Here is a 25,390-nt window from a genome sequence, read left to right on the forward strand (position 1 = left end):
CATGGCTGACTCCCCTTCCAGTGGGGGAGTCAGTACCCCAAGTGCCCCAGGAGGCTGACCAGGAAAGAGAGAGGAGGAGCAGGAGAGGGAGAGGTAACCTGGGGAGAATCCCCCGCTATGACTGCCCGTATACCTGTTTTCTTTTTAAAAGGGAATGGGAACAAATGACACGTGGGTGGGTGGGTAGGTGGGCAGTGAGTGAGGAAATGTCACTGGCACACTTCACTGGCACTTGGAGAAGTGGCTTCAGCCCTGCAGACAGAGCGCTCACACTTGCCGGGAGCCACTGCCTTCGTCCTTAGACCCGGGAGGCGGCCCTGCGGGCTGGGTGGCCCAGAGCTCTGTTACCCACAGAGGACGCCGCGCTTGTGCACAAACCCATCCCTCTGCGCGGGGACAGTGCGCCAGCATCTAACGTTTGCGCTGTGGTCCCGTCGGGTGTACTGTCCCTCTGCCCTGGAGCATGGCAGCTTCTGGAAAAGCAGCAGAGGCTGAGAAGCTGGGGGATCTGAGACCGGATCTCCAGGAAAGGACTAGAGGAGATGCTGATGGCAAAGAAGCACATGAAAAGATGTTTGCCATCCTCACCCACGAGGGAAGTGCAAATTAAAACCACCGTACGATATTACATCTGTGAGAATGGCGCAAATAAAAAATAGTGACGGCTCCAGATGCTAGAAAGGATGTGGAAAATCTTGATTATTCACACACCGTGGGGAGGAATGTAAAATGGTACAGTCTGCAGAACAGTTTTGCAGTTTCATAAATTTAAACATGTAACTAAGTACCTGGGCATTTATCCCAAAGAGATAAAAATTTATGGTTGCACAAACACCTGTTCATCAATGTTTACAGCAGCTTGATTTGTTAAGAGCTGAAAAGCACTGGAGACTGAGAACCTGGGGGGCTCTGGGCCTGGGAGGCTGAGCTGCCCTTTTCTTGGCACACCCCTGGGAGGTCCTGTTGCCTTCTAGGGTCCCCTGTGACCCCATAGGAGCAGGGAGAGCGTGTCGCACATTGATCTCTTCGGCAATTTCCTTTCACCCCCCTCATCCCTGCTGAGCCCAGACCCTGTACCAGGCTCTGGGAATGCGCTGGGGAAGAAGACAGACCAAGACTCTGTCCTCCTGGGGCTCACTGTCTAGGGGGAGAGGGACAGTGAGAAAACAGATGGACATAGAGTCCATGGGATGAGGGTAAGGCACAATAGGGCCGGGGGGGCCTCTCTAAGGAGGGACATCTGAGCAGAGATGGAAAGGAAGAGGGGAACGGGAGTGCGGCCCCCGTGGGGCAGTCTGGAGAGAGATCCCTTCAGGCACTGGGAACAGAAAGTGCAGATGCTCTGAGGCTGCTGCGTTCTGGAGACCGCACAGAGGCCGGTGTGACGAGAGCCTAGTGAGCAGAGGCTGGCCGGCCGTGTGTTTGGAGAGGGAGGCAGAGCTGCATTCTTCAGGGCCTTTTTATGTTTTGTCACGAATATTTACTCCAAAGGAGATGAACTTGATTAAACTAGTACTTTGTTATTAAAACTGTAAATATTTGGTTGATGTCAGATGAGAACACTTGGAGCCACGTCACAACACCATGTGATTCTTGTGTTTAGTAGGTCACTGTGGCCTCTGTTTGGAAATGAGACTGTCCTGGGGTTGCAAACGGCAGTGCAGGGACAAACGACAAAGGGGGCCCGTTGTGTGGTCAGCCGTGGCGGCCTGGACACATGGTCGGGGGAGGGGTGGTGCTGAAAAAGGGGGTGCAGGACAGACCTTACAAACAGAGCTGACTGGAGTCTCCTTCCATTTTACCCCTTCCCAGACCAGGCAGCAGAGGCTCCTGGAAAATGGTCCCTGGGGGAACATGGCCCCAGCTCAGCTTGTCCTGTCCTGTCCCATCCTGGGGGACCGAGCTCAGGTCTCAGCCCCCCCTTTGCCTCCGATGGTGTGTTACCATCTCCACGGTGCCTGGGGCGTTCCCCCTCGCCCCCAGCCCTGTGAGCTGGGCAAGGCAGAGCCGGCCATTCGACTGGTCAGTGAGGAGCCCAGGGCCTTTGGCTTTTTTTTTTTCTTCCACAAAATCATTAAAAGCTTTATTTACGATTGGAATCATTCAACAAAAAAGCAAAAGCAAATGAGCCTGTAAAAGGAACTAAGCTGTTGTCTAGAATGTCCTCAAAACATTCAATACCTCAGTAGCTAAGCTGCCTTTGCACCTGGCTGGCATGACAACAGTGGCTCAACATACACAGCCTTTGGCCCTGGGGGCTGCGAGAGGATCTGGAGACAGACCCTTGCTGATACCACCGGGAAAGACGTCGATAGCGTCAGGAAGGAAGAACGCTGCTTTCTGCCCCATGAGAAGTGTGCGTGCAGCCTGTCCCAAGGGGACCCAGCCGAGCCTTTAGTGGTCAGGTTGTGGTTAACATCTCTCCTCTTCTAAATTGTCTTTTGACATAATATTGTTTATGTAATTAAGGAAGAAGCACAGCATTCTCATTCCATGGGATTAGGCCAAAAAGTAATCACATTACTGAAACTGTTTGGGGAAATAGCCTCTTCCTGCATTGAAGTAGCAGCCAGCCCCAACAACGGCACCTCCTAACCCCGGCTGGAGGCCCGCAGCTGAGTTCAGAGCGGGCTCCGACCAGCGGGGTCGTTCCTAGCCACCCCCTGATTCAGGGGTGTCTTTACTTGGAAGGGGGTGCCTGGTGAATTTTTTTTTTTTTTCCTCCTAACTTCTGACGTGTCATAATGAATTTCCAAACATTCTTTACAGCTTAGACCATTCTCAGCTTCCAAGCGGACTCGTCATCGACAAAGAATCCGAAGTTTACAAGATGCTTCAAGAGAAACAGGAGTTAAATGAGCCCCCCAAGCAGTCCACTTCATTCCTGGTTTTGCAGGAAATCCTAGAGTCTGAGGAGAAAGGTAATCTATCCTGCGAGCCGGCGTGCGGTCGGAGGCTCTTGGGCAGGGCCTGGGTTGGGGTCGGTCGTGGCTGAAACAAAGGTGAGTACAGCCCTGAGCAGGCGGAAGCAGCGGTGGGAAGCCGGGCTTTGAAACCACTGAGAGCTCAGAGACAGAGGATGAGTGAGCTCCCAGCCACACCTGCCCAGCTGTTTCCTGTCACATGGCTTTAGGCTGCAGGCGTCAGGGTGAGCTTGACTCTTGTGGGATTCTGTTTGTCCCCTGTTTATCCCTTGGCCGTTTGTTTGGCTTGAGCCCACATCCCATGCTTCTGTGGTGGCTGATGTGTGTGACTGGGTGAAGGTCACGGGCCGGGACAAGCAGAAGGAAAAGGCATCAACAGCGCAGAGAAGGTGGGTGCCGGGCAGTGCGTTTGTTCTGGCTCTCGGGTAGATGGACTCTGGAGAGCCGGCGAACCCCCAGTTTGGCCACATTCTCCCCGGGTGACCTTTCTGGGCTCACTCGGGGGTCAAAATCCTCTTCTCTAAGCTCGGTGTGAGGATCCGGTGTCCTGCAGGGCACAAGCACCCCACACTGTGTGCGGCTACGGGAGGTGCTTCACGCCTGTGATTTTGTTTACAAACCTTACCGAGAGGCACAAAGCCGGCCTCAACTTGTCCAGGGTGTGAGCTCTGAGGCCTTAGGCACCCAGGGACCACCCGTGGGGCTCTGCATTGTGGACGGCACCCCATACTCGGCTCTGTGGCTTTCCTCAAGGCACAGGGTTTCACCGAAGTCCTGTGTTCCCTTGTTCTTTCCTCCTTTCCCTGAAGTACCCTCCTGTGAAGAGAGAGCTGGCGATGCAGACCGTGAAGCCTGTTTCACCTGCACCAAGGGAGGGAGCGAGTTGCTTGCTTGGGACCACCAGCGAGGGCCACAGCAGAGCGCCCTTTGCAAGAGTAACCACCCTCCCCCAGGCCCCCAGCTCCAGGTTGGGCTTCCTGGGAGTTCTTCCTGAGCTGAGAGTTCCCTCCTGATGGAACCCAGACCCAGGCTTCTTAGAGAAATTGGCAGTTTACGAGCACAGGAAGTTACGGGAAAAGTTCTCCTTTTATGCTAAAAGGATATTGTTCTACCAGCAGTTTCCCCCTTTGCTTGTTGTACCTGTGCATTTTGGAAGGAATGAGTCATATGCTGTATGAAGTTCCGGTATTACGGCCAACTGACAAGTGATTTGGGGATCAACCCTAGAGAATGACCGTTTTATCAAAACCTGTGAGAAACCACAACTTACTCTACTCTGAGTAAGTGGGTGCAAAACCCTTCAACTAAGAGAGGAGAAAAGTCAGTCCATTCTTTCCCAGCCTAGGACACAGATATTGCAGAACTCATCTAGTCAAATGCCTTCATGTTTCAGAGAAGGACCTAAAGCCCAGGCTCACTGAGGTGGCCATTCCGTGCTCATCAAGATCCGAACTCCTTTCGTCTTGTGCTCCATCTACCAAGCCTGTGGCTTCCATTCGCAATGTTGCCTCATGGCTCTAGTTGGCAGCTGGTGCTCCAGCCATCACAACCATCTTCAAGCACCAGGAAGGAAGAAGGGCTGAATAGGGACTGCTCTATTCAGATAAGCCAGCTTTTTCTTTCCCAGAAGTCGCACAATAGCGTTACATTTAATTTGACCAGAATTTAGTCACATGGCCACATCCAGTTGAGAATTAGAGTTCTTTCCTCCCTGGGATGAATATCTTCTTGCCCCAAAGAAAATAAAAATTTTGCTAAAAAGAAGAAGGGAGATAACAGATCTTTATAATCTCTCCCATTATCTCTTAATATGTAGCTATAGTAAATTCTCATGGAATGAAACTGCATAAATTCCAGTCCATACATCCACTGTGTGTAGAAGGCTCTTGGGGGAAGGAGCTCAAATCCCAGTTTTCATTTGAGATGAAATGGTTAAAGCTCAGGGCAGTGTCTGGTACATAGGAAAGCACTCAGTGAGGGCTACTGTCATTTGAGAAAGCCTCAGGTTCATAAAGCAGCCTGCCCTTGCAGCATTGGCATCCAGGATCTGCCTGTGACCTCCCTGGAGACCACAGGTGGGTTGCCCATCTCTCTGAGCCCTAGTTTCTACACACGTCCAGGGAGGCTAATAATGGCTACTTCACAGATGGCTGGTTTTTTGTTGTTTTGTTTTTAAGATGTTATTTATTTGAGAGAGAGAAAGTGCAAGAACAAGCAGGGGGAGGGGCAATGGAGAAGGAGAATCAGACTAGCTACTGACTAGGGAGCCCGATGCAGGACTTGATCCCAGGACTCTGGGATCATGACCTGCGTCGAAGGCAGACGCTTAACCAACTGAGCCACACAGGCGCCCTTCACAGATGGTTTAAAGCATCAGGGGAAATAGTGCACATAAAGTACCAGGCCCACCGTCAGTAAGGCCCCACATGCGAGGCTTGGCTGCAGCAGGGTTTGGTGATAAACTCCAAAAGATCCAATGTGGATCTTCTCCTTTGGGGTGAAATTCAGCCTCAGGACTAGGAGAAAGGGTCCCAAATTTCTCAAATTTCATCTTGCTCTGGATCAAATTCCAAATTTGCAGGAAACAAGGCTTTTTATTTTTAATTTTTAAATTATGGTGAGCTATAGCTAACATGAGATTTACTGTCTTAACCATATTTAAGTGCTCAGTTTGGAGGCATCAGCTATGGCCATACTATTGTGCACCTGTGAGCACCACCCATCCACAGAACTCTGTCTTGCAGAACTGCAGCTCTGTACCCATTCATCGCTAGCTCCTCGAAGCCCCCTCCCCCAGCCTGTGGAAGCCACCAATCTGCTTTCTGTTTCCATGAATGTTACTGCTGCAAGCACTTCCTGGGAGGGGAATCATACAGCGTGTGTCTTTTGTGACTGGCTTGTTTCACTGAGCGTAATGTCCTGAGGGTTCATCCATATTGCGGCAGGTGTCAGCATCTCTTTCCTTTTTAAGGCTGAATGTTGTACAGTGTGTCTATAGCCTATCTTGTTTATCATCCATCTGGCCATTTAAGGGGGATTTTAATGAGAGGAGACTCGGAAGGAGGCATCAAGGACTGAGAAAACACAGTGGGTGCTGGGGTCTCTGAGGTGAGAAAGCCGGAGACTTGCTCAAGAAGTATCAGGGTGTCCAGGGTTGCAGGAGAATCCCCACGTGGTCTGGAGTCAGATCACGGAGGACCACCAGGTGCTTAAGGACCATGAATTTGGTTCTTTTAGTAATGCGGAGCCTGGAAGGTTGTTGAGCAGTAAAGTGGGTAGAAAAATAGCTGTGCTTTACTGAACCCATTTTCACTTGTTTCCCCAGAAAGCTCTGACATACAAGTTTCACTAGAAAAAGGGAAAATTGGAAATGTTTATAGCTTCCCAGAGTCTAAAGGGAGCTAATGTTTTTACTGTAGGCTTGCTGAGAAGGGCAGAATGACATTTGTTTGCGTTTGCGGTGTTGGCTTTAAGTGAGAGGAGAAAATGGGGCCAGCAGGTGGCGCTGCAGGGCTGGACACTGTGCCTGCCTGGTCCTGCACACAGGGTCCGCTTCCCATGCTGTGATGTTTCTCTCTCTCTCTTTCTCTCTCGCGCACTCTCTCTCTCTCTCTCCCTCTCTCCTTTTTGTAAAATCATGTTTGTGCTTAGCCTGGGGTTTGAACTCATGACGTTGAGATCAACAGTCTCAACTCTACTGACTGAGCCAACTAGGTGACCCCGCCCCTGGCCCAGTTTCATCCAGTCCCTTCTCTTTATTTGGAGAAGGGATGTGGATTCTCCTACCAAGTGCGGCTCTCATATTCCTCCTTCCTTCTCTCCTGCCCTCTTGCCAGCGCAACCCATTCCTGGTAAATTTTCTGCTGGTCAAATGAATTATGTGAAGAACAGCTCCATCGCCTGAGACCACAGCCTCATCCCACTGGTTCCCCCCGGGGCAGCCGGTTTCCCTTCCCAGCCGTCTGGGTAGTCTGAGTAGGCAGAGACGCCACCAAGTCGCTGCATTTCCTTCTTTCTTGGGGCGGGCCTCCCGGATGGCTCCAGGAGCAGGAGCCCGCACATGAGGAGGGAGCCTGTTGGGGATGTTAGAGGTGTGAAGCTGGCCACCCAGCCCTTCTGAGATCTCAGGAGGGAGCCAGGATTAGGGTGACAGGAGGGAGGCATTTGTCTTGGGTACAGAATTTAAAAGGGTGCCCAAAAACTCAATAGTTAAGATAAAAATGACACTTCAATGCTGTGTTTTTTAAAATCACAGTTAATGCAAAAAGAAAAAAAAAAAGGCAATAATGAACAAAGTCGAGACTGGGGCCAAGGAGGGGAGGAAGGTGTGGGGAAGCAAAAAGGGACTTGGACTTGGGCTGACCAAAGCACCAAAGGCAGCTAACCAGGTGGCACCAAGCCTTCCCCTGAGCCTAATCATAGAGCTTCTGGCTGAAAACAGCAGAAACCCTGGAGCCTCCTAACATCTGCCCCTCTCCTGTGCTGCCGGCTGGACATCTGTGTCCATCAGTTCCCTAGTGCAGGAGGGTCCCTGCCCTGACAGGGGAACCCTGAGAGACCACATCATCCACACCCCGTGGTAGGGCCTTTAAAACAGGTTGCTCTTAAATATTCCCTCTTGCTGTTCTCCATCAGGCACCCACATCTCCCCGGCTGGCTGTCCCCCAGTGTTTACCCACAGTGCGAGGCAGAGTGCACTTTTGTTCGTCTTCCGTGAGGGCTACGGGTCAGCCCGCTGTGGCAGGGCTGGGCCTGGCTCTGTGAGTCTCCCCATGCCAGGAGCCCAGCACAGGGAGGTGCTACTCTCGGGGCCCGGCTGCTAAGGCAGAGGTTGGAGCTCCATGGGGACAGGACCAAACCACACAGGTGCACCTCATGCTTCTGCCAGAACGGGGCTCAAGTCCACTCCCATTCCATGGGCCAAAGCAAGTCACAGGGCCAAACCCAAAGTCCATGACCTGGGGTGTATGCTTCACCAAGACTAGGGTTTCTCAGCTTGGGTGGTGTAGACATATGGGGCCAGAGAAGTCCGCGTGGTGGGGCTGTTCTGCAACTTTTAGGACATTTAGCAGCATCCCTGGCCTCTACCCAGGGGAGGCCAGAAGCACTGCTCTCCAGTTGTGACAACCCAGACTCTTCCCCTGGGGACAGAATCATCCCCAGTAGAGAATCACTGACCTACTGAGATGCATGGCCGGGGCGGGGGAGGGGACACATAATTGTGGGCAAAATACACAGCCCACCATCCTAGCCAATTATAGATGCCCCTTACTTGGATTCATCTCAAGTTTTGGTTCAGAAGCACCAGTCAAGGTTATGGGGACCCATTTTCCAAACGGATGCGAGGACTAGGACCCTCATTTGTCAGCCCCAGGATTGCCCTGCCTGGCTGCAGTTATAGGATGACTCTCCTCGTCCCTTCACCTCACACGGGAAACTGTTTTCTTGCTTTTGGCCAGTGGTTCTCAGAGGGTGGTTCCTGGACCAGTCGCCTCAGCAGCACCTGAGAACTTACTAGAAATGCAACCTCACGGGCCCCGCCCCAGGCCTGCTGAAGCAGAAACTCTGGGGGTGAGGCCCAGGGAGCCGCACTGGTGCCAGCCCCCCCACGTCATTCTGTGCACAGTAAAATCTGAGAGCAGCTGCTTTAGTCTGAAGAAGTGGGTTTTAACCGCAGACATAGAGTTGGATCTCCTGGGGCCCTGGCGTCTGGAGATGCTCCTTCAGCAGCTCTGGGAACGAGCCTGGTCTGTGGATTTCAGGGGCTCTCTCCTGGTGCCTGGCCCACTCTTTGCTGCCTGTTCAGAACCGCTGGTGTAGAGACCTCCTTGGCTTCTTGGCCACAGCGTGCCCGGCAAAGGTAGAGTCCGTTAAGCCTTCGTGGGGGCATTTTGCCCTCCTTTCCGTGCATCTTTGGAGCCTCTGGTGTATGCTCAGCGCCGTGCGAGGCTCTGTGGGATGTCGCAAAGCATCGAAAACAGGGTCCTGGTGCCGCAGGGCTTTGCAGTCCGGTCACAGCTGACAACGAGACTGCCAGACGCTGATGGCTTGCTGCTGCTGGGCACCCCTGGTAGAGGGCTTGGAAGCTGTGCTGGGTCGCGTGGCTGCTCACTGGATGCGTCACAGCCGACTGCAGGGAGGCAGCCTGCTCTGCTCTGCTCTGGGGTAGGTGGGTTTCGTCTGGCTGCCTGGAGATGTACTTCTTGTGATGTGGGCTTCTTCCAGCATCCAAACACACTGTCTTTTAATGATCAGATACCGTCTTTGTTGTACCTGCAGAAGTCACTGTGAAGTGCCTATACCCGTATGTGCGCGCATCTAATCGGAATGAAATGTAATTTGTGTTTTGAGGGCTAACTAGGTGTCAGGTACTGTGGGAGGGCTCTGTGTGTACTTTTTAATCTTTTTTGTACTGTGGTGAAGGGGAAAATGCGCTTCTGTCATATGGAAAAGGAAGCTGAGCACCAGAGAGGTTAAGGAACTTTTCCAGAATGACACAGTGGAGTCAGGTTTATTTCATTCCGGGAACTTGCTGGAACATACGTATAAGCGACTCTGCAAAAGCTAAATGAAACTTCGGCAACCCCACCCTTCCTGGCCAACCCAAGTGTTTTCCTCATTATAGGGGATCCCAGCAAGCCGTCAGGTTTCAGAAGCGTCAAGGCTCCAGTCACCAAAGTGGCAGCATCGATTGGAAATGCCCAGAAGTTGCCCATGTGTGACAAATGTGGCACCGGTATTGTGTGAGTATCCACCTCTCCCTGGTGTCAGAGGCCCCACAGGTGGAATAAACTGCGCTGTGGAAAGTGCCAGATGGTGCCCATTTTGGGTGCTATGGGGAAGAACTCCTGCCTGGAAAATAGAGCAGAGAGACCACGTAGGCCTTTATGTCCAGAGCCAGGTGTGAAGGTTCTCCTTGGCCACAGAACCCGTAGGGTGTGACTAACGTCAAAGCAGAGAGAGGGCCGCCCTGTTGAAGAGGGAGGGCTTCACGAGTAATGTGTGAGGAGCCCAGGAATGAGCGGCAGCTTTATGAGGCTCTGATCTGCCCTTTGATGGGCCTCGTGGAAGGAACCCCCTCCCCCGAGCCGTGGGGCTTGTCACTAATGGAGCCCTTTCCTGCCTCCCTCCTGCAGTGGCGTGTTTGTGAAGCTGCGAGACCGCCACCGTCACCCTGAGTGTTATGTGTGCGCTGACTGTGGCACCAACCTGAAACAGAAGGGCCACTTCTTCGTGGAGGACCAAATCTACTGTGAAAAGCATGCCCGGGAGCGGGTCACACCCCCTGAGGGTTACGACGTGGTCACTGTGTTCCCCAAGTGACCCGGCAGGTCTCCTCCTCTCCGTGCTCTGGCCCTCTCCTCTCCTGAAGGTTCTCGCTGACTCTGGTTTTATCCCTGCTCATTAAACACCACGTTTCCCCGCCTCTGCTAACTGACTCACTGGCTGCACGACGCCTGCTTTTACATTAACGGAGGATTGTTTTGTTCCGTGTCCCCTTGCCAGCGTCCCCGGGTCTTCTCTTTACCTCAGTTCATCTCTGCTGCAGTTGGACATCAGCCACATTGGAACCAAACCGAATTGAATATGTCTGACACTAAGTTCATGTCTACTCAATAAATTTATAGACTCCAAGGCAGTGTGGTGTCTCTCATTCTACTATGTGTCCTTGTTCCTGGCTCAAGCCAGATGAGAGTTCTGATCTCCTCTCGTTGTCTTTTGGGTTCCCCACTTCTCTGAGATTGGCAGGTCTTCTCCTCCAGGGGTGAGAGGATTAACATCTGAATGGGCCATAGTCTCACCTTTCTTTGAAGCTTTCTCCAGATTCTGTTTCTCTGATGCTAATAAAAGATCAACCTCATTATTGTTTTTTTTTTTTTAAGATTTTATTTATTTATTTGACAGGAGAGTGCACAAGTAAGCAGAGTGGCAGGCAGAGGGGGAAAGAGAGAAGCAGGCTCCCTGCTGAGCAGGGAGCCCGATGCAGGGCTTGATCCCAGGACCCTGGAATCATGACCTGAGCCAAAGGCAGAGGCTTAACCAACTGAGCCACCCAAGCATCCCAGCCTCGTTATTGTTGTAATAAAATGATGTCTTCTTCTGTTCCGGGACTTACCTGAGGAGGTGAATGGTTGCCAAATAAGAGATGGAATGCTTTACCAGTTGGCCTTGGAATATTCCCTGATGGGTCCCTTTCCAGGCTGTTTGCCACACTGCAGCCACTCTGCTCTGTGAAGGGAAGCAAACTCAGGATGGGTTATCACCTAGGTGCGAAACTCAGATACTTCTTGGTAGTCCCTTATGGAATTTTGACAGCAAATAGACAAGTTCTGGGACATGGTTTTCCTGAGAAAACCAATTTGTGAACCATGACAGAAACTTTGGATTTTTTTTTTTTTCTCTCTCAAATGGAATTTATTTGGAGGGTTTTTTTCATGGGGACATACCCTAAACTGACTAACCCATTCAAATGACTGATTTTTATTCCATGTCAGAAACTTAGCATCCTGGGCAAGAGTGGACACAGACCAGGTAGGACTACCGCACTGGTCCAGGTAAGAAACGGAGAGGCTGGCACAGGGTGGTAGAGGTGGGACTGGGGAGAAGTCACTGGATTTGAGGTAGATTTTTAACATAGAAGAGACATGAGACCAGTGGTTAGGGACCTGCAGGGATGTGGCTCTGGGTCATACCATCAGGGAAGCCTCAGCTGCACAGAGGCGCTGGGTGAGGGTGAGGGAAATCCAGAGTGTGTGGTGGAGACTGGAGATGATGAGCCTGAGTTCCCGATCAGGTGCCAGGGCTGTGGTTTATCCCTGTGACCCTCCTCAGCTTCCCACAGGAAGAGCCGGCCCACCAGGATCTGGGTGGGGCTGCCTTCAGAAATCGCATGAAGATTCCCCCAACGTTGACACCTGCTTTGTCACTTAGATACCCCTTCACAGCCCAAGGACTTGGCCCCTGAGCTGCTGGGAGAGTTGCCAGTGGAGGGCCCCATTCGTCAAGCCTCTTCCAGAGCATCTCAGCTGAAGAGAGCTGCCGCCTTGCCGCTTTCCCAGGTGGTCCGGTGCCTGGGGATACAGGCCTATCTGGACCTGCCCCCTGCCCCAGCCCTGGACAGCTTTGTAGGGGTCAGCTGAGGCCTCCATTAAAGCTGTATGGCTCATAGCCAAATCTCCCCACCCCCCTCCTGCCCAATTCTGCTTTACTCCCTCCCTGACCCTTATTTACAGTCCCAAGGGCGCCTGTCCTGAACTTCCCCCTCACTAGCCCCAGGTCACTGTCTGCTTCCTGGGAAAACCAATTTGTGAACCATGACAGAAAGTTTGGATTTTTCTTTTCTCTCTGAGATGGAATTTATTTGGAGGGTTTTTTTCCATGGGGACGTACCCTAAACTGACTTACCCATTCAAATGACTGATTTTTATTCCATGTCAGAAACTTAGCATCATGGGCAAGCGTGGACACAGACCAGGTAGGACTACCACACTGGTCCAGGTAAGAAACGGAGAGGTTGGGACAGGGTGGTAGAGGTGGGACTGGGGAGAAGTCACTGGATTTGAGGTAGATTTTTAACATAGAGCAGATTGACTTGGCCTGCCTTCCTTCTTATCTCCTCCTTGACCAGACAACAAAGAGCTTCTCCCCCAATAATGGGCCCCTAGAGCAGGAGACCTCTTAGCTCTGCCAGCCCTGTTGTTAACAGCTGGGAGCTCAGAATGGCAGGAGAAAGTGTGGCAGGTGTGGTCTGGTGTCCCCAGTCCCTTGGGCATGAGCTGAATGTTGGCTCCCTCACCTGCCCGCCTCGTCTACCTCCAAGAGCCCTGCCCTCACGGAAAGAGTAGCATCTAGAAAGTACATCCGGTGTAATGGTGCCTTACGTCGTTACGTCGATGGTACTTTACAGATTACAAAACGCATTTGCATTTATTGTATTGCTCTGTGAGCATCACAAACCCTACTAACAGGTGATTTCATAGGTGGGTTGGAACCAAGGACTCGGTGTGAATGAGAGAGTGTATAGGGTCATGAACGAGCACATGCTGGAATTTACAGGGAGCACTGGCTCTGGAAGAAGTTCTGTGGCCAAGGCCTGAGCATGAGGGGATCTGTTTCGTGGTTAGGTTGTGGCTGACTGCCCTCCTCCCTCTAAACATTCTCTTGATGCCATGTCATTGAATCAATTTGAAAAGAATTAAAGTGTCTCTGTCCAATGGGATTAAGCCAACTAGGAGTTGAATTGCTGAAACTTTTTGGCAGAAGACACTCACTGCATTGACGCAACAGCCAGTTTTAGTGATAAATATGCCTCAAAACCTTGGCAAAAACATCTGTTGAATTACGAGAGGGTTTTCTCCATTATGATTATGCGTTTATATCCTGAGATTTGCATTTATTGTTCTCTGAAGCGAGATGCGCAGTGAATTGTTTCTACCTTTCGACACATTGTGAGTTTCCACGTGCTTCACAGATGAAAGCATTTACTCTCTTGGCGACCTTGGCATAGGCCAAGAATCTGAGGTTTGTGAGATGCTACAGGAGAAACAGGCATTTAAAACAAATTAGTCCACCTCATTCCAGCTTCTGCAGGAAATCCTCGAGTCTGAGGACAGAGGCTGCCTGTGGTCAGAGGCTGCTGTTCAAGGCCTGGTGTGTGGGTCACTCGTTGAAACACAGAGAGCAGAGCCTAGCAGTGGGAGGAAGGAGCCCAGTGGGGCCTGTTAAACACTGATAAATAAAATAACTTTTGCCTTCTTGCCTTGCTCTGTGCTCTGGAAGCTGGAGATCTAGCTGTTTCCTGAGGGAGCGCTGGGTGAATGATCTTGTTGCGGGACTTTGTTGGTTTGTCCCTCAGCCCTGCCTTGATTTGATTTGAGCCCATCCGTCCCCTTCCTGCTGTAATTGGTGGTACAGATAGGCAAAGAAAGGCCAAGGGCAGTAGAGAGCCTGAAGCACACCAAACCCCCGGCAAAATGAATCCCATCTGTGGAACTTAGGACTGAGGAGATGCCATGGTATGTTTGTGCCCCAGTGTGTTGGGCACATTGGAGTCCTGTTTTTCCTGCTCTCCCCCGCTCTCCCCACTATACCTGTCTGCCATGGGAGAGTCCTTCCTCCTGAGAGGGCTCTGAATGCCTGGGGACTCTGATGGGGAGAGACTGGCCTCAGCCAGACTTCTACGCCCCTGGGCTCATCCCACTCGGAAAGGGACGGAGGTTTTTTCCCAAGACAGCCAGTTCCCCACACCTAACTGTGAGAACTTAGCCAAGTCACTTATCTGTCCTGACGTAGGGACCCTGTGTTGTCATTTGTGTCTTCTGTCCTCTTGAACAGTCTTCCTTCTGGCTTCTATTTGACTTATGTAGTCATTTTTATTATTTTCCTTCTTTCTCTCTGCCTTGGTGGGTTAGTTTGCTCTTTTTCTAGCTGTTTTGAGCTGGACATTTAGATCATTGGTTTGAGACTTTTTTCTTTTCTTTTTTTTAAAGTTTTAATTTTATTTGTCAGAGAGAACGCACAAGCAGGCAGAGAGAGATGGAGCACACAAGCAGGGGGAGTGGCAGAGGGAGAGGGAGAAGCAGGCTCCCTGCTGAGCAAGGACCCTGATGGGGGACTCGATCCCAGGACCCTGGGATCATGACCTGAGCCGAAGGCAGCTGCTTTAACTGACTGAGCCACCCAGTTGTCCCATTTTTTTCTTTTCTAATACAAGTGTTTATGGTATATATTTTTCTTTAAGCTCTCCTCTGGCCACATGCCACGAATTTGTTATGCTGTGTTTTCATTTTCATTCGTTTCAAAATAGCTTTCCAGATTCTCCTGATTTCTTCTCTGACCCCTGGAATATTAGTATCTAATATTTAGTATCTAAATATTTGGTGGTTTTCCAGCTATCTTTCTGTTACTGATATCTAGTTCAATTCCACTGTGAATTGGAATTAAATCCCTTTGTAGCCTATGAGGCATCCGGGTGGCTCAGTGGGCTAAGCCTCTGCCTTTGGCTCAGGTCATGATCCCAGGGTGCTGGGATCAAGCCCCACATCGGGCTCTCTGCTCAGCAGGGAGCCTGCTTCCCCTTCTCTTTCTGCCTGCCGCTATGCCTACTTGTGATCTCTGTCTGTCAAATAAATAAATAAATAAAATCTTTTTAAAATAAATCCTTGGGGCACCTGGATGGCTCAATGTGTTAAAGCCTCTGCCTTCAGCTCAGGTCATGATCCCAAGGTCCTGGGATTGAGCCCCGCATTGGGCTCTCTGCTTGGCTGGGAGCCTGCGTCCCCCTCTCTCTGCCTGCCTCGCTGCCTACTTGTGATCTCTGTCTGTCAAATAAATAAATAAAATCTTAAAAAGAAATAAATCCTTTTGTAGCCTAGATCATGGTCTGTACTGGTAAATGTTTTATATGTACTTGAAGAGGATATGTATTCTCCTATTTAGGGTGGAGGGTTTTATACACTAAATTAATCGGGTCAAGTTGGTTGATAGGCTCAAGTCTTCTGTTTTCCTACTGATTTTCTGTCTGCTTGTCCAATCATGTACTGAGAGTGGACACTTGAAATCCTTGGCTATAATCATGAATTTGTCTTGTTCTTTCAGTTCTGTCAGTTTTGTTTTATATCTTCTAACACTCTGTTTTAGGTGTGTGTACATTTAAGATTCTTTTGTAATAAGGTTAATTCCTTTGTGATTATGAAATGAACATCTTTATTTCTGGTAGTAGTCCCTGTTCTGAAATCTACTTTGATATTAAACTAGCCATCCCAGCTTTCTTTGATCAGTGTTTGCATATTACATCTTTTTAATTTTTCTGTGTCTTTATATTTGGAGTTGGTTTTCTGTATATAAAACGTTTGTTTGATGGAGTCTTGCCTTTTCATTCATCCTGATAATCTCCACTTTTTGGTTTCGACCATTTTTATTTCATTTAATTTTTTATGTCATTTGGATAAATGTCTGTCATCTCGCTGCTGATTTTCTTGGAGTCATTTTTGTTGGTTTCTTGCTAAGCCTGCATCCTAGGAGCACCTCGGTGGCTCAGTCAGTTGAGTGTCTGCCCTCAGCTTGGGTCATGATCTCAGGGTCCTGGGATCGAGCCCATGTGGGGCTCCCTGCTCTGTGGGGAGCCTGCTTCTCCCTCTTCCTCTGCCAGTCCCCCTGCTTGTGCATTACATCTATCTATCTTTCAAATAAATAAATCAATAAAATCTTAAAATAACCTGCATCCTTTTGGATCAATTGTTTATTTTTTATGGGTCCGTATGATCTCAATTATTTATTAGCTCTGTTTTTTTCTGTTGTTTTTTAGTGGTTTATAACTTACATTTTCAACTTAATGTAGTCCATGTTCAAGTAATATTGTACTATATCAAGCATGATCTAGAAACTTTATGGTAGCATATTTCCATTTCCTGCCTCCCATCTTTTGTATTGCTGTCATATATTTTATTTCTATCTATGTTTAAACCCAACAGTAGTCTTTAAAGGAGATTTAAAAACTAGTCTATGATATTGTAAACAATTTTATGTAAATAATTCCCAGATATGGCCCTTTCCAGTGGTCTTCATTCCTTCCTACAGATCCATGCTTCCGTCTGGGATCATTTTCCTTCGGCACGAACAGTTTATTTTAGTCGTAATCAGTGTGTGTGCTGTGATGCATTTACTTCACTTTGGAATGTCTGAAAATCTTTTTATGTAGCCACTTGTATTGAACCATATTTTCAATATATAATTTTATGTAGTCTTAAAAAATCAATTGCAAATTGATTATAAACACCAAAATGATATATGAATGTAAGGAATGATCCCTGTCTCTAACTATAGTCAGGTTTTTCCCTCCATCTCTTTCTGAGTTCAGTATAGAGAATTCTTTTACATGTGTGGTAGAAGTTTCACCTCCAATGTAGGGACCATGTAATATTTATGATCCCAAAGCCTCGTGCAGGATTGGCAAAGGTATAAGTGTGCTTAGTGAGTCTGTTGTTGTTGTTTTTTTCATTGTATAGATGAGGTTTCCTCCGTTAAGCTTACCATGTTCCCCCCTTTCCTACCCATTCTATCTAGGAAAGCCCTAACATGTTATTTAACAGTACTGCTGATTTTTTTTTTTTTAAGATTTTATTTGACAGAGATAGAAGGATCACAAGTAGGCAGAGAGGCAGGCAGAGAGAGGGGGGAAGCAGGCTTCCTGCTGAGCAAAGAGCCGATGGGCTCAATCCCAGGACCCTGAGATCATGACCTGAGCTGAAGGCAGAGGCTTAACCCACTCTGCCACCCAGGTGCCCTGTCAGTACAGCTGATTTAAATAATTTTGTTTTGGAGAGAGTACGGGAATACCAAGAATTCACGAACACTAACAATCACTGGAACTTCTGTGACTCTCTCTGGTCAAAATGGAGCAGGACAAATGCGAATCGGCTTATGAGGTGCATCATTTTGTTCCTTCTGGTGGCACTGAGGTGAGTGGGCAAACGCTACTAGAGAAGCACTTTGCAGCAGCAGGGACGGCGTGCAGGGACCTACACTAAGCATCACAGGGTCTTTCAGTCTTGTAGCGTGTGATAAAACATGGTCCCTGTTCGGTAAGTGGGGAAGGGGTAACTGAAGAATGGCAGAATATGCATAATCTTCCATATTGGATGAAATCATTGTCATTTTTAAAGAGCAGCACATACAAAATACCATGCTTTAAAGTGAAGCTGTAGTTGATGATTGAAATAGGGGATCATACTGTACTTAAAAGAAGTGGTGGCAGAGGGGTGCCTGCGTGGTGCAGTTGGTTACGCGTCAGGCTCTTGGTTTCGGCTTAGGTCATGATCTCAGGGTCATGAGATCGAGCCCCACGTGAGGCTCTGTGTGCAGCTCGGGATTCTCTTTCCTTCTCCCTCTGCCCCTTTTACCTCCCCCCAAAATAAATAAATCTTTAAAAAAGGGGGGCGATGGCATACACAAGCCATGAAGGATGGGGAAGGGAATTTCAGATGGGGTAAAGACATGCCCAACTCTGGACAAGTAGATTGGCAAGGAGATTGGGGAGAGGGAGCAGAGGGCTTTAAATGGTTTAGTAAAATTAGGCTTTAGGGGCACCTGGGTGGTTCAGTCAGTTCAGTGTCATCCTTCTACTCAGGTCATAATCCCAAGGTCCTGGGATCGAGCAGCCCCAATTCGGGCTCCCTGATTCTTCCTCTCCTCCCTGTTCGTGCTCGCTCTCTCTCTCTCTCTCTCTCCAATAAATAAATACAATCTTTTAAAAAATGAAGTTGGGCTTTGGACTGATATGGAATTGGAGTTTGGTATTTATGGAGTGCTCTGAGTACTGAGTTAGAAATGTTTAATTTGATTAAATGGAAATTTGAGAAAGAACAAGGATGTGATTGCAGGTGGTATTTGAGGGAAATTATATGGGAGTTTCCTGAAGTGTTTGGGAATACAGTGAGGTGGTCGTTCCCTGCTGGAGAGCTCTGATTTCTAGACCTAGCATCTGAGAGTCTGGATGATCATTACAGCTATGGAAATGCAGAGAAGTTTGATGATAGAGGAATCAAAATTTCATGAAGATTTTCTCCCTTTCTGTGTTCTCATGAATCTAGGAATATAATCAGTTGGGCAGGTCCAAAGAAGCCAAAGGAGACAAAAAAAAAAAACCAAAACAGAAACAAAAAGAAACAAAACCAACAACAACATTAAAAAGAAGGAATAGATCAGATTTAGTTAGGAATGTGGATACCTGGGCAGGCTTTGGATGGGTTAAGAGAATTTGTTGGTGAATCCTAACTGAAGAGAGCAGTTTAGAAGGAAAGAGATGATGGTGGGAAAAATTTCAGTAATGGGACATGTTCTGAGAAGTTAAACAGAAGTGGGAAAAAATTTGGGTGACAAATTTAAATGGTGGTTGGGTCAAGTGGAAAAATTGCATGGGGAGGGAATAAAGACATAAGGACATAAGTGTGGGTGTAACATTTCCACTGAAAGGGAAGAGGGAAGATTCTAGAACATTTGGAAGAGTGGTACTCCCAGAGGACAAAGGACATTTCTTCCTCTGAAATTACAATTGCTTAACCAACTACAGTCTATAACACCGGGTGGAATGGAGAAATTGGTTAGTGAGCAGGACTTAGGACTCTTACTCTAAATGGGTAAAGTCCAGAAGATCAGACAGAGTGACATTCAAATAATTTTCTGTGGAATTTGGTCTGAACCACTAGTTTCATGTGGTCTGGACAAGGCTCAGTGATTTGTGGTGAAGCATGTGGTTTAGGGAGCTGTAGGAAGAAGCAAATTCCGTCCAGTATCTGCCCTTTTTTCTACCCCTAATGAATGATTCTTAACCTTTTGGAGGCCATAGTTCTTTCTAGGAAGAATTCACTTGTATTCACCACTTGCTTTTTTGTAGACATTTTGATGGGTGTCATGGATGCTATAAAGCCTCTTCATTATTTCCAGGGTAAAGAGGGCTCCAGGTCCTCTGGTATCTGAGTTACTAGTAGCTATTCTCCCAATACTATATTTAAATATAACTTCATTGTTCTAGGAAACATTATTTTATTTTGAGTCTAGCATAATTTTGAGAGGACAGGTATAAGAACCACTGAATCTCCCTATGCACTTACACAGATGGATATATCCAGAGGGAGCTTGTACCATTGTTTCTCTATATTGGGCCATATGTCGGGCAATTATTTTGTCAAATAATTGCATCTACGGGCAGCTGGGTGGTTCAGTCAGTTAAGCATCTGCCTTCAGGAGTGCCTGGTGGCTCAGTGGGTTAAAGCCTCTGCCTTCAGCTCAGGTCATGATCCCAGGGTTCTGGGATCGAGCCCCGCATTGGGCTCTCTGCTCAGCAGGGAGCCTGCTTCCTCCTCCCTCTCTGCCTGCCTCTCTGCCTACTTGTGATCTCTCTCTGTCAAATAAATAAATAAAATCTTAAAAAAAAAAAAAAAGCATCTGCCTTCAGTCATGATCCCAGGGTCCTGGGATTGAGCCCTGCATTGGGCTCCCTGCTCAGCGGGGAGCCTGTCTCTCCCTCTTGCTTGTCCCCCTGCCAGTCCCCCTGCTTGTGTGCATGCCCTCCCTCTCTCTTTCTTTCAAATAAATAAAATCTTAAAAATGTCTTAAAAACGCAAATAATGGCATCTGTAGTCACACCTAGGGAGTGCTAAATGCTGAAAACCTTACCTATGACAACACGTTAATGATTATATCTGACTTGTCTGGTGCTGAGATAGAAATAAGGGACCCCATCCTGAGGTACAGACTCACTCTTCCATCAAAATATCATAAGACCACAGACTTGGTAAGAAAAAAAAAAGGGGGGGGCAGATTTTAGAACAGATGAGAATAGAATTAATAGAAGTTGGAAAGCCATGGATGGTCCTCGTCTTGATTTTTTTTTCTTAAAAAAATTTACATGATTATTTAAATTGATGTACACATGGCTGTCTCCTGTATAAATTGCCTGGCAGGACTGAAAAGAGGAAATAACACCAAGGGGAGAATGTTAGGGAAAACTGGAGGGCGGAGCAGACAGGAGATGTGATCATTCTCTGAATGATGTGCAGAATCCCAGCTTCACGGCAGTGTTTGAGGCACAGCTGGCATGAGTGTCATAGGTGGACATTTTTTCTTAAGAGGTGGCCACTTTGTTGATCAGTGTGCATTTTTTCAGAATTCATTCTTCATAGTGAAAATGTCCAGAGTAGTGTTCCGGTGTTGGAAGTGGGAAAATGGATACTCTGCTTTCTATTACTGAAGAGTGAAATAAGTTCTGGAATTTTGTGTGAAATGGTATCAGATGATTTTCAGTCTGAGAAGCATTCTACAAAGTTAGCTTCAGGAGAAGGGACTTGCTATGAGTTACAAAAGATGTAGCTAAAGGAAACTTATTATCCAAGAAAGCTATATCCAGAAAAGTAGTGAGTTAGTAGTGAGTACAGAATGGGAATATCTGAGTCAATATTTTTATTCAAAACAAAAAATTTCTAAGCCAGCTCTATACTCAGTGTGGGATTTGAACTCACAACCCCAAGACCAAGAGGCTCATGCTCTACCAACCAGGCATCCCCCTCTATCTGAGTCAATTTTTTTTTTAAGTGGGCTGTACGCCCAGTACAGAGCCCAATGTGGGGCTTGAACTCATGACTCTGAGATCAAGACCTCAGCTGAGATCACCAGTCAGACACTTAACCAACTGCGCCACCCAGACACCCTATCTGAGTCAATATTTTAATAGTACACAAGTAAATTCTTTATAAAAGTTCATCTTTGAGGGAATACTGGTCACGTAAGACAGGTTGATATATATATCTGTATCTGCTCCTTCTGAAACTACACTAAAATGACTCTAAAGGACTTGAAAAACAAATACCAATTTTCAAAGAAAGGCCTTGGAAGGATTAGCCAATAAAAGATGTCACTCTAGTGGCGCCTGGCTGGCTCAGTCAATGGCTTATGCGACTTTTGATCTTGCGGTCATGAGTTTAAGCCCCATGCTGGACACAGAGCTCATTTAGAAATTCTCTTAAAATAAAAATATTGACTCAGATACTGATCTTGATCTCGGGTTTGTGAGTTCCAGCCCCAAGTTGGGCGTAGAGATTACTTAAAAATAATTTAAAAATCTTAAAAAAAAAAAAAAAGTCAGTAGCCAGGTAACAGAAAGACTATAGGATTTTTTCCTAAAGAAACCAAATATCCCCAGAGAAGAAACTTCCATATACTGATATCTAAGTGGAAAGGATCTACAAATCTCATACACAATGAAAGAAAAATTATCTCGGGGTGCCTAGATGGTTCACTTGGTTAAGAAACTGCCTTTGGGGGGGCGCCTAGGTGGCTCAGTGGATTAAAGCCTCTGCCTTCGGCTCAAGTTATGATCCCAGAGTCCTGGGATCGAGCCCTGCATCAGGCTCTCTGCTCAGTGGGGAGCCTGCTTCCTCCCCTCTCTCTCTCTGCCTGCCTCTCTGTCTACTTGAGATCTCTGTCTGTCAAATAAATAAATAAATAAAAATCTTAAAAAAAAAAAAAAAGAAAGAAAGAAACTGCCTTTGGCTCAGGTCGTGATCCCAGAGTCCCAGGATCGAGTCCCACATCATGCTTGCTGCTCAGCAGGGAGTCTTGCTTCTCCCTCTGACCTTTCTGCCTCTCATTCTCTCTCTCAAAGTCTTTTAAAAAAGAAAAGAAAGAAAAATTATCTCAAGGCCCAATAATCATAAAAGTTTTGATTGCTTAAATTAAATCTTGAAAGTTCCCAGAGAGAGACATCCAACCATCTATAAAGACTTTGGAGTCAATGCTTTCAGAATGTAGAACCCTCCCTGGAAGCCAACAGACCATGCAGCTGTACCTTTGTAAAATTCAGGGAGAATAATGATCAAACTAAATGAGAGGCTTTTGATCATAAGTGTTAGCACGGTATACTTCCTGATGTGCACCTCAATTTTGGAATTACTAGGATAACTTGGAGACTGTTTCACATCAGTTCACATAGACCTACCTCAGTTGGAGGCAGCATAGTGTGGTGGTTTAGAGCTCAGACCCTGGAGCCGGTCTGTCAGTTCAAATCCTGACTCTGGGGCTCACTGACTGTGTGATATTGGGCATATCAGTTAGTCTCTGGAATCCCATGTTTTCATCTGCTAAGGGTAATGAATTGTTAGAGTATTTACTTCACTGGGAGTTTATGTGTCCAGAGTAAATCAGTATGTCAGCCTAAAGTCAACTGATTGTCAACGTTAGCCACATCTCCAAAAACACCTTTACAGCAACATTTAGATTAGTATTTGATTAAAGAACTTGGCTATAGCCTAGCCAAGTTGGTACATAATATTAACCATCACAGTTCACAGTCCACCCCTTATAAACTTGGCACCCATACCATTCCCTTAAATCATACTTAATCTCCAAATAAGTAACACAGTTATACTTCTGTTTGACATGATACAACTATCCTGAGTACTAAAAAACACAAATTAACCCTTTAGCCGAAAGAAGATGTCAAATCCTTGGGTGATGTTTACTCTTCTCATTGATATCCTATAACAAAGATCACAAACACTCATAACAAAATGTAGTTGTTCATGATAAATACAGCCCTTGTTTCTACAGCTGGTCGTTTGATTGTGGCAAATTTCTTTCCTTCTCCCTCCCTCCTTCCCTTCTTGCTTCCTTCCTTCCCTCCTTCCTGGTTGTGGTTAGAACACTTAATATGAGATCTTTCCCATAAAATTTTTAAGTGCACAATACAGTCTTGTTAACTGTAGGCACAATGTTGTACGGCACATCTCTAGAACTTTTCATCCTACATGACTGAAACTCTTCACTGAATAGCAACCCCGTTTCCTCTTCCCCCAAGCCTCTGGCAAAGACCATCCTACTCTCTGTGTCTGTCGGTGTGCTCTCCCAGGGCTACACACTCTCCTAGCAGGTGCGTACACTGCAGTGAAGGTCGGTGATGAGGGTTTGGCCAGGGGGATGCAGGTGTACGTGGTGGTGTAGTCTGGTGAAAATACAGGGCCTGATCTAGGCTCAGAAGCAGAGCAGCTTGTCAGCATGTGCCCGCATGGCTTCATGTTTTGCCAAGGGACAAGGAGGGGGAGCGTTCTAAGGATTGCAAAAGGACAAACTTTTCTGAACTCCCCTTTTTTATTTACCCACTGAATTTGTTGATTCAGTCACTATTTAAACAAATTGTTTAGTGTCCTAGTGAGATAGCAAGGTACATCATATTTCTCAATAGATGTTTGTAGAATGTGATTTGGTTGGAATATTATCCCGTGTAGAGTACGCAAGTTATACAGTTTTTGACCCTTGAACAACGCAAGGGTAAGTGGGAGCCGACCCCTGTGTCATCAAGAATCCACATGTATCTTGACTATGAGAGTAAGACACAGCACTCAGAATGCTGACAACTCAATTCCTTCTATATTATGTTACTTATTTTGTTGAAAACATCTAGAATTTTAGCCCCCCCCCCTTTAAATGAGAAATAATCTCCTTAAGCTTTACTACCACATTATCAATTATTTAGACTCAAAAAGTTCTACTTCCATCCAGGCCAGAACCCAGGTTGGCTGCATTCTTGTCGAGATATGTTGGCCATTTCTTAATCCTTGGCTCTGTGTCAGAAATGCTCTCCCTTTGGGAACCACAGCCAAAGAAGAGATGGACAGATTCAGGAAGAAGAACACTGTTTAAACCATCCTCTGTCTTCCCGTATCACTATCTACACTGTGGCTCTTCCCACAGTGATGTCTGCTTGCCACCATGGTACTGCTGTGGCCTTGGGTGCAGGGGTTTCTTTTTGGCTTGTCAGCCCTGTTGATCCCTGGGAACTTTGAGTCTCATTTGGAAGGTGTAAAGTTCCTATATCTGTGGCCATCACTGATCTACACAGCCAAGTTTGCACTTGTCTTCCTCTCATCTGGAATGGAATTTGACACTTAATGTGGGATCTAGGGAAAGACCTCAAGATTCCCCAGCTGTACCAGTCTGGAGCGGCTGTCCTGGTTCTTACTGTGGTGTTCTCTGTAGGGCTGGCGGCCATGTGAAGAGCTGAAGTTCTAGCATTGTCTTCCTACAAATGATTTGCTGACCTATCTGCCTATTTGTTACTCTCTTCTCCAGCCAGGGCAGCGTTCTCCTGACTTTTTTAGACCTCTTGGGTTTGCACATCCCCTCGGAGCTCAGTAGCAGTAGAGTGCCTTATTGAACCATAGCAACAGAAAAAGGTCCAGTTTCCCATTTGTTTCTAAAGATGGAATTGACTCAGAAGTTCCCTTTTCCTGCCCCCAGCTTGCAGCCTACTCGGAGCCTAGGAGCCTTCGTTCTGTCTCCATATTGGGGCTTCATTTGTGCTGTCAGCTTTTGGCTCCTTATTTCTGAGGCCGTCAAAACTGCGAGCTCCGTGGCCTCTGTGCTATGGGGGCTGGAGTAGGGCTTTCAGTCCCACAGCCTGGGTTTGCTAGCTTAAAGGGGACAGTTCCGTTCACTGATCAGAGCCCAGGGCCTTCAGCATCCACACAGTATGACTGAAAGAAGAGAGATTAGGGTAGTGGGGAATTAGTTTGTTCTAGCTAGTTTTAGGGTGCTTTGGGGAGAAAATACATAGCTCTTATTGCAAAAGGAATATTCAGAAAATTATCACTGAACCCATTTATTAATAGTTACTTCTTTTCCCTGCATTACTGGAAAAACAAGCCTCTTTTCCTTTTTTTTTTTTAAGATATTTATTTATTTGACACAGAGAGAGATCACAAATAGGCAGAGAGGTGGGTAGAGAGAGGGAAGCAGGCTCCCTGCTGAGCAGAGAGCTGATGCGGGGCTTGATCCCAGGACTCTCAGATCATGATCTGAGCCAAAGACAGAGGCTTAACCCACTGAGCCACCCAGGCGCCCCGTCTCTTTTCCTTTTTTTTTTAAATTAATTTTTTATTTTTATTTTTTTAATTTAAATTCAGTTAATTAACATA

At 47.3% G+C, this 25,390-nt stretch overlaps 1 protein-coding gene and 1 pseudogene across 1 annotated transcript in view; both read left to right on the forward strand.

The window, feature by feature from the left end:
- Positions 1–10,559, forward strand: part of PDLIM1 (PDZ and LIM domain 1) — a 42,610-nt gene extending 32,051 nt beyond the window's left edge. Inside the window, exons 5-7 of the mRNA XM_032835925.1 lie at positions 2,770–2,921; positions 9,550–9,667; positions 10,061–10,559. Coding sequence (XP_032691816.1) covers positions 2,770–2,921; positions 9,550–9,667; positions 10,061–10,247 — 457 coding nt within the window. The 3' untranslated portion in view covers positions 10,248–10,559. The remainder of the gene's footprint in view (positions 1–2,769; positions 2,922–9,549; positions 9,668–10,060) is intronic.
- Positions 10,560–17,492: 6,933 nt separating this feature from the next.
- On the forward strand, positions 17,493–24,469 carry LOC116858167 (annotated as a pseudogene).
- The last annotated feature ends 921 nt before the right edge of the window (positions 24,470–25,390 follow it).

This window comes from Lontra canadensis, unplaced genomic scaffold (genome assembly GCF_010015895.1).
Source record: "Lontra canadensis isolate GAN:19392208 unplaced genomic scaffold, GSC_riverotter_1.0 scaffold3, whole genome shotgun sequence".
Classification (NCBI taxonomy): Eukaryota; Metazoa; Chordata; class Mammalia; order Carnivora; family Mustelidae; genus Lontra; species Lontra canadensis.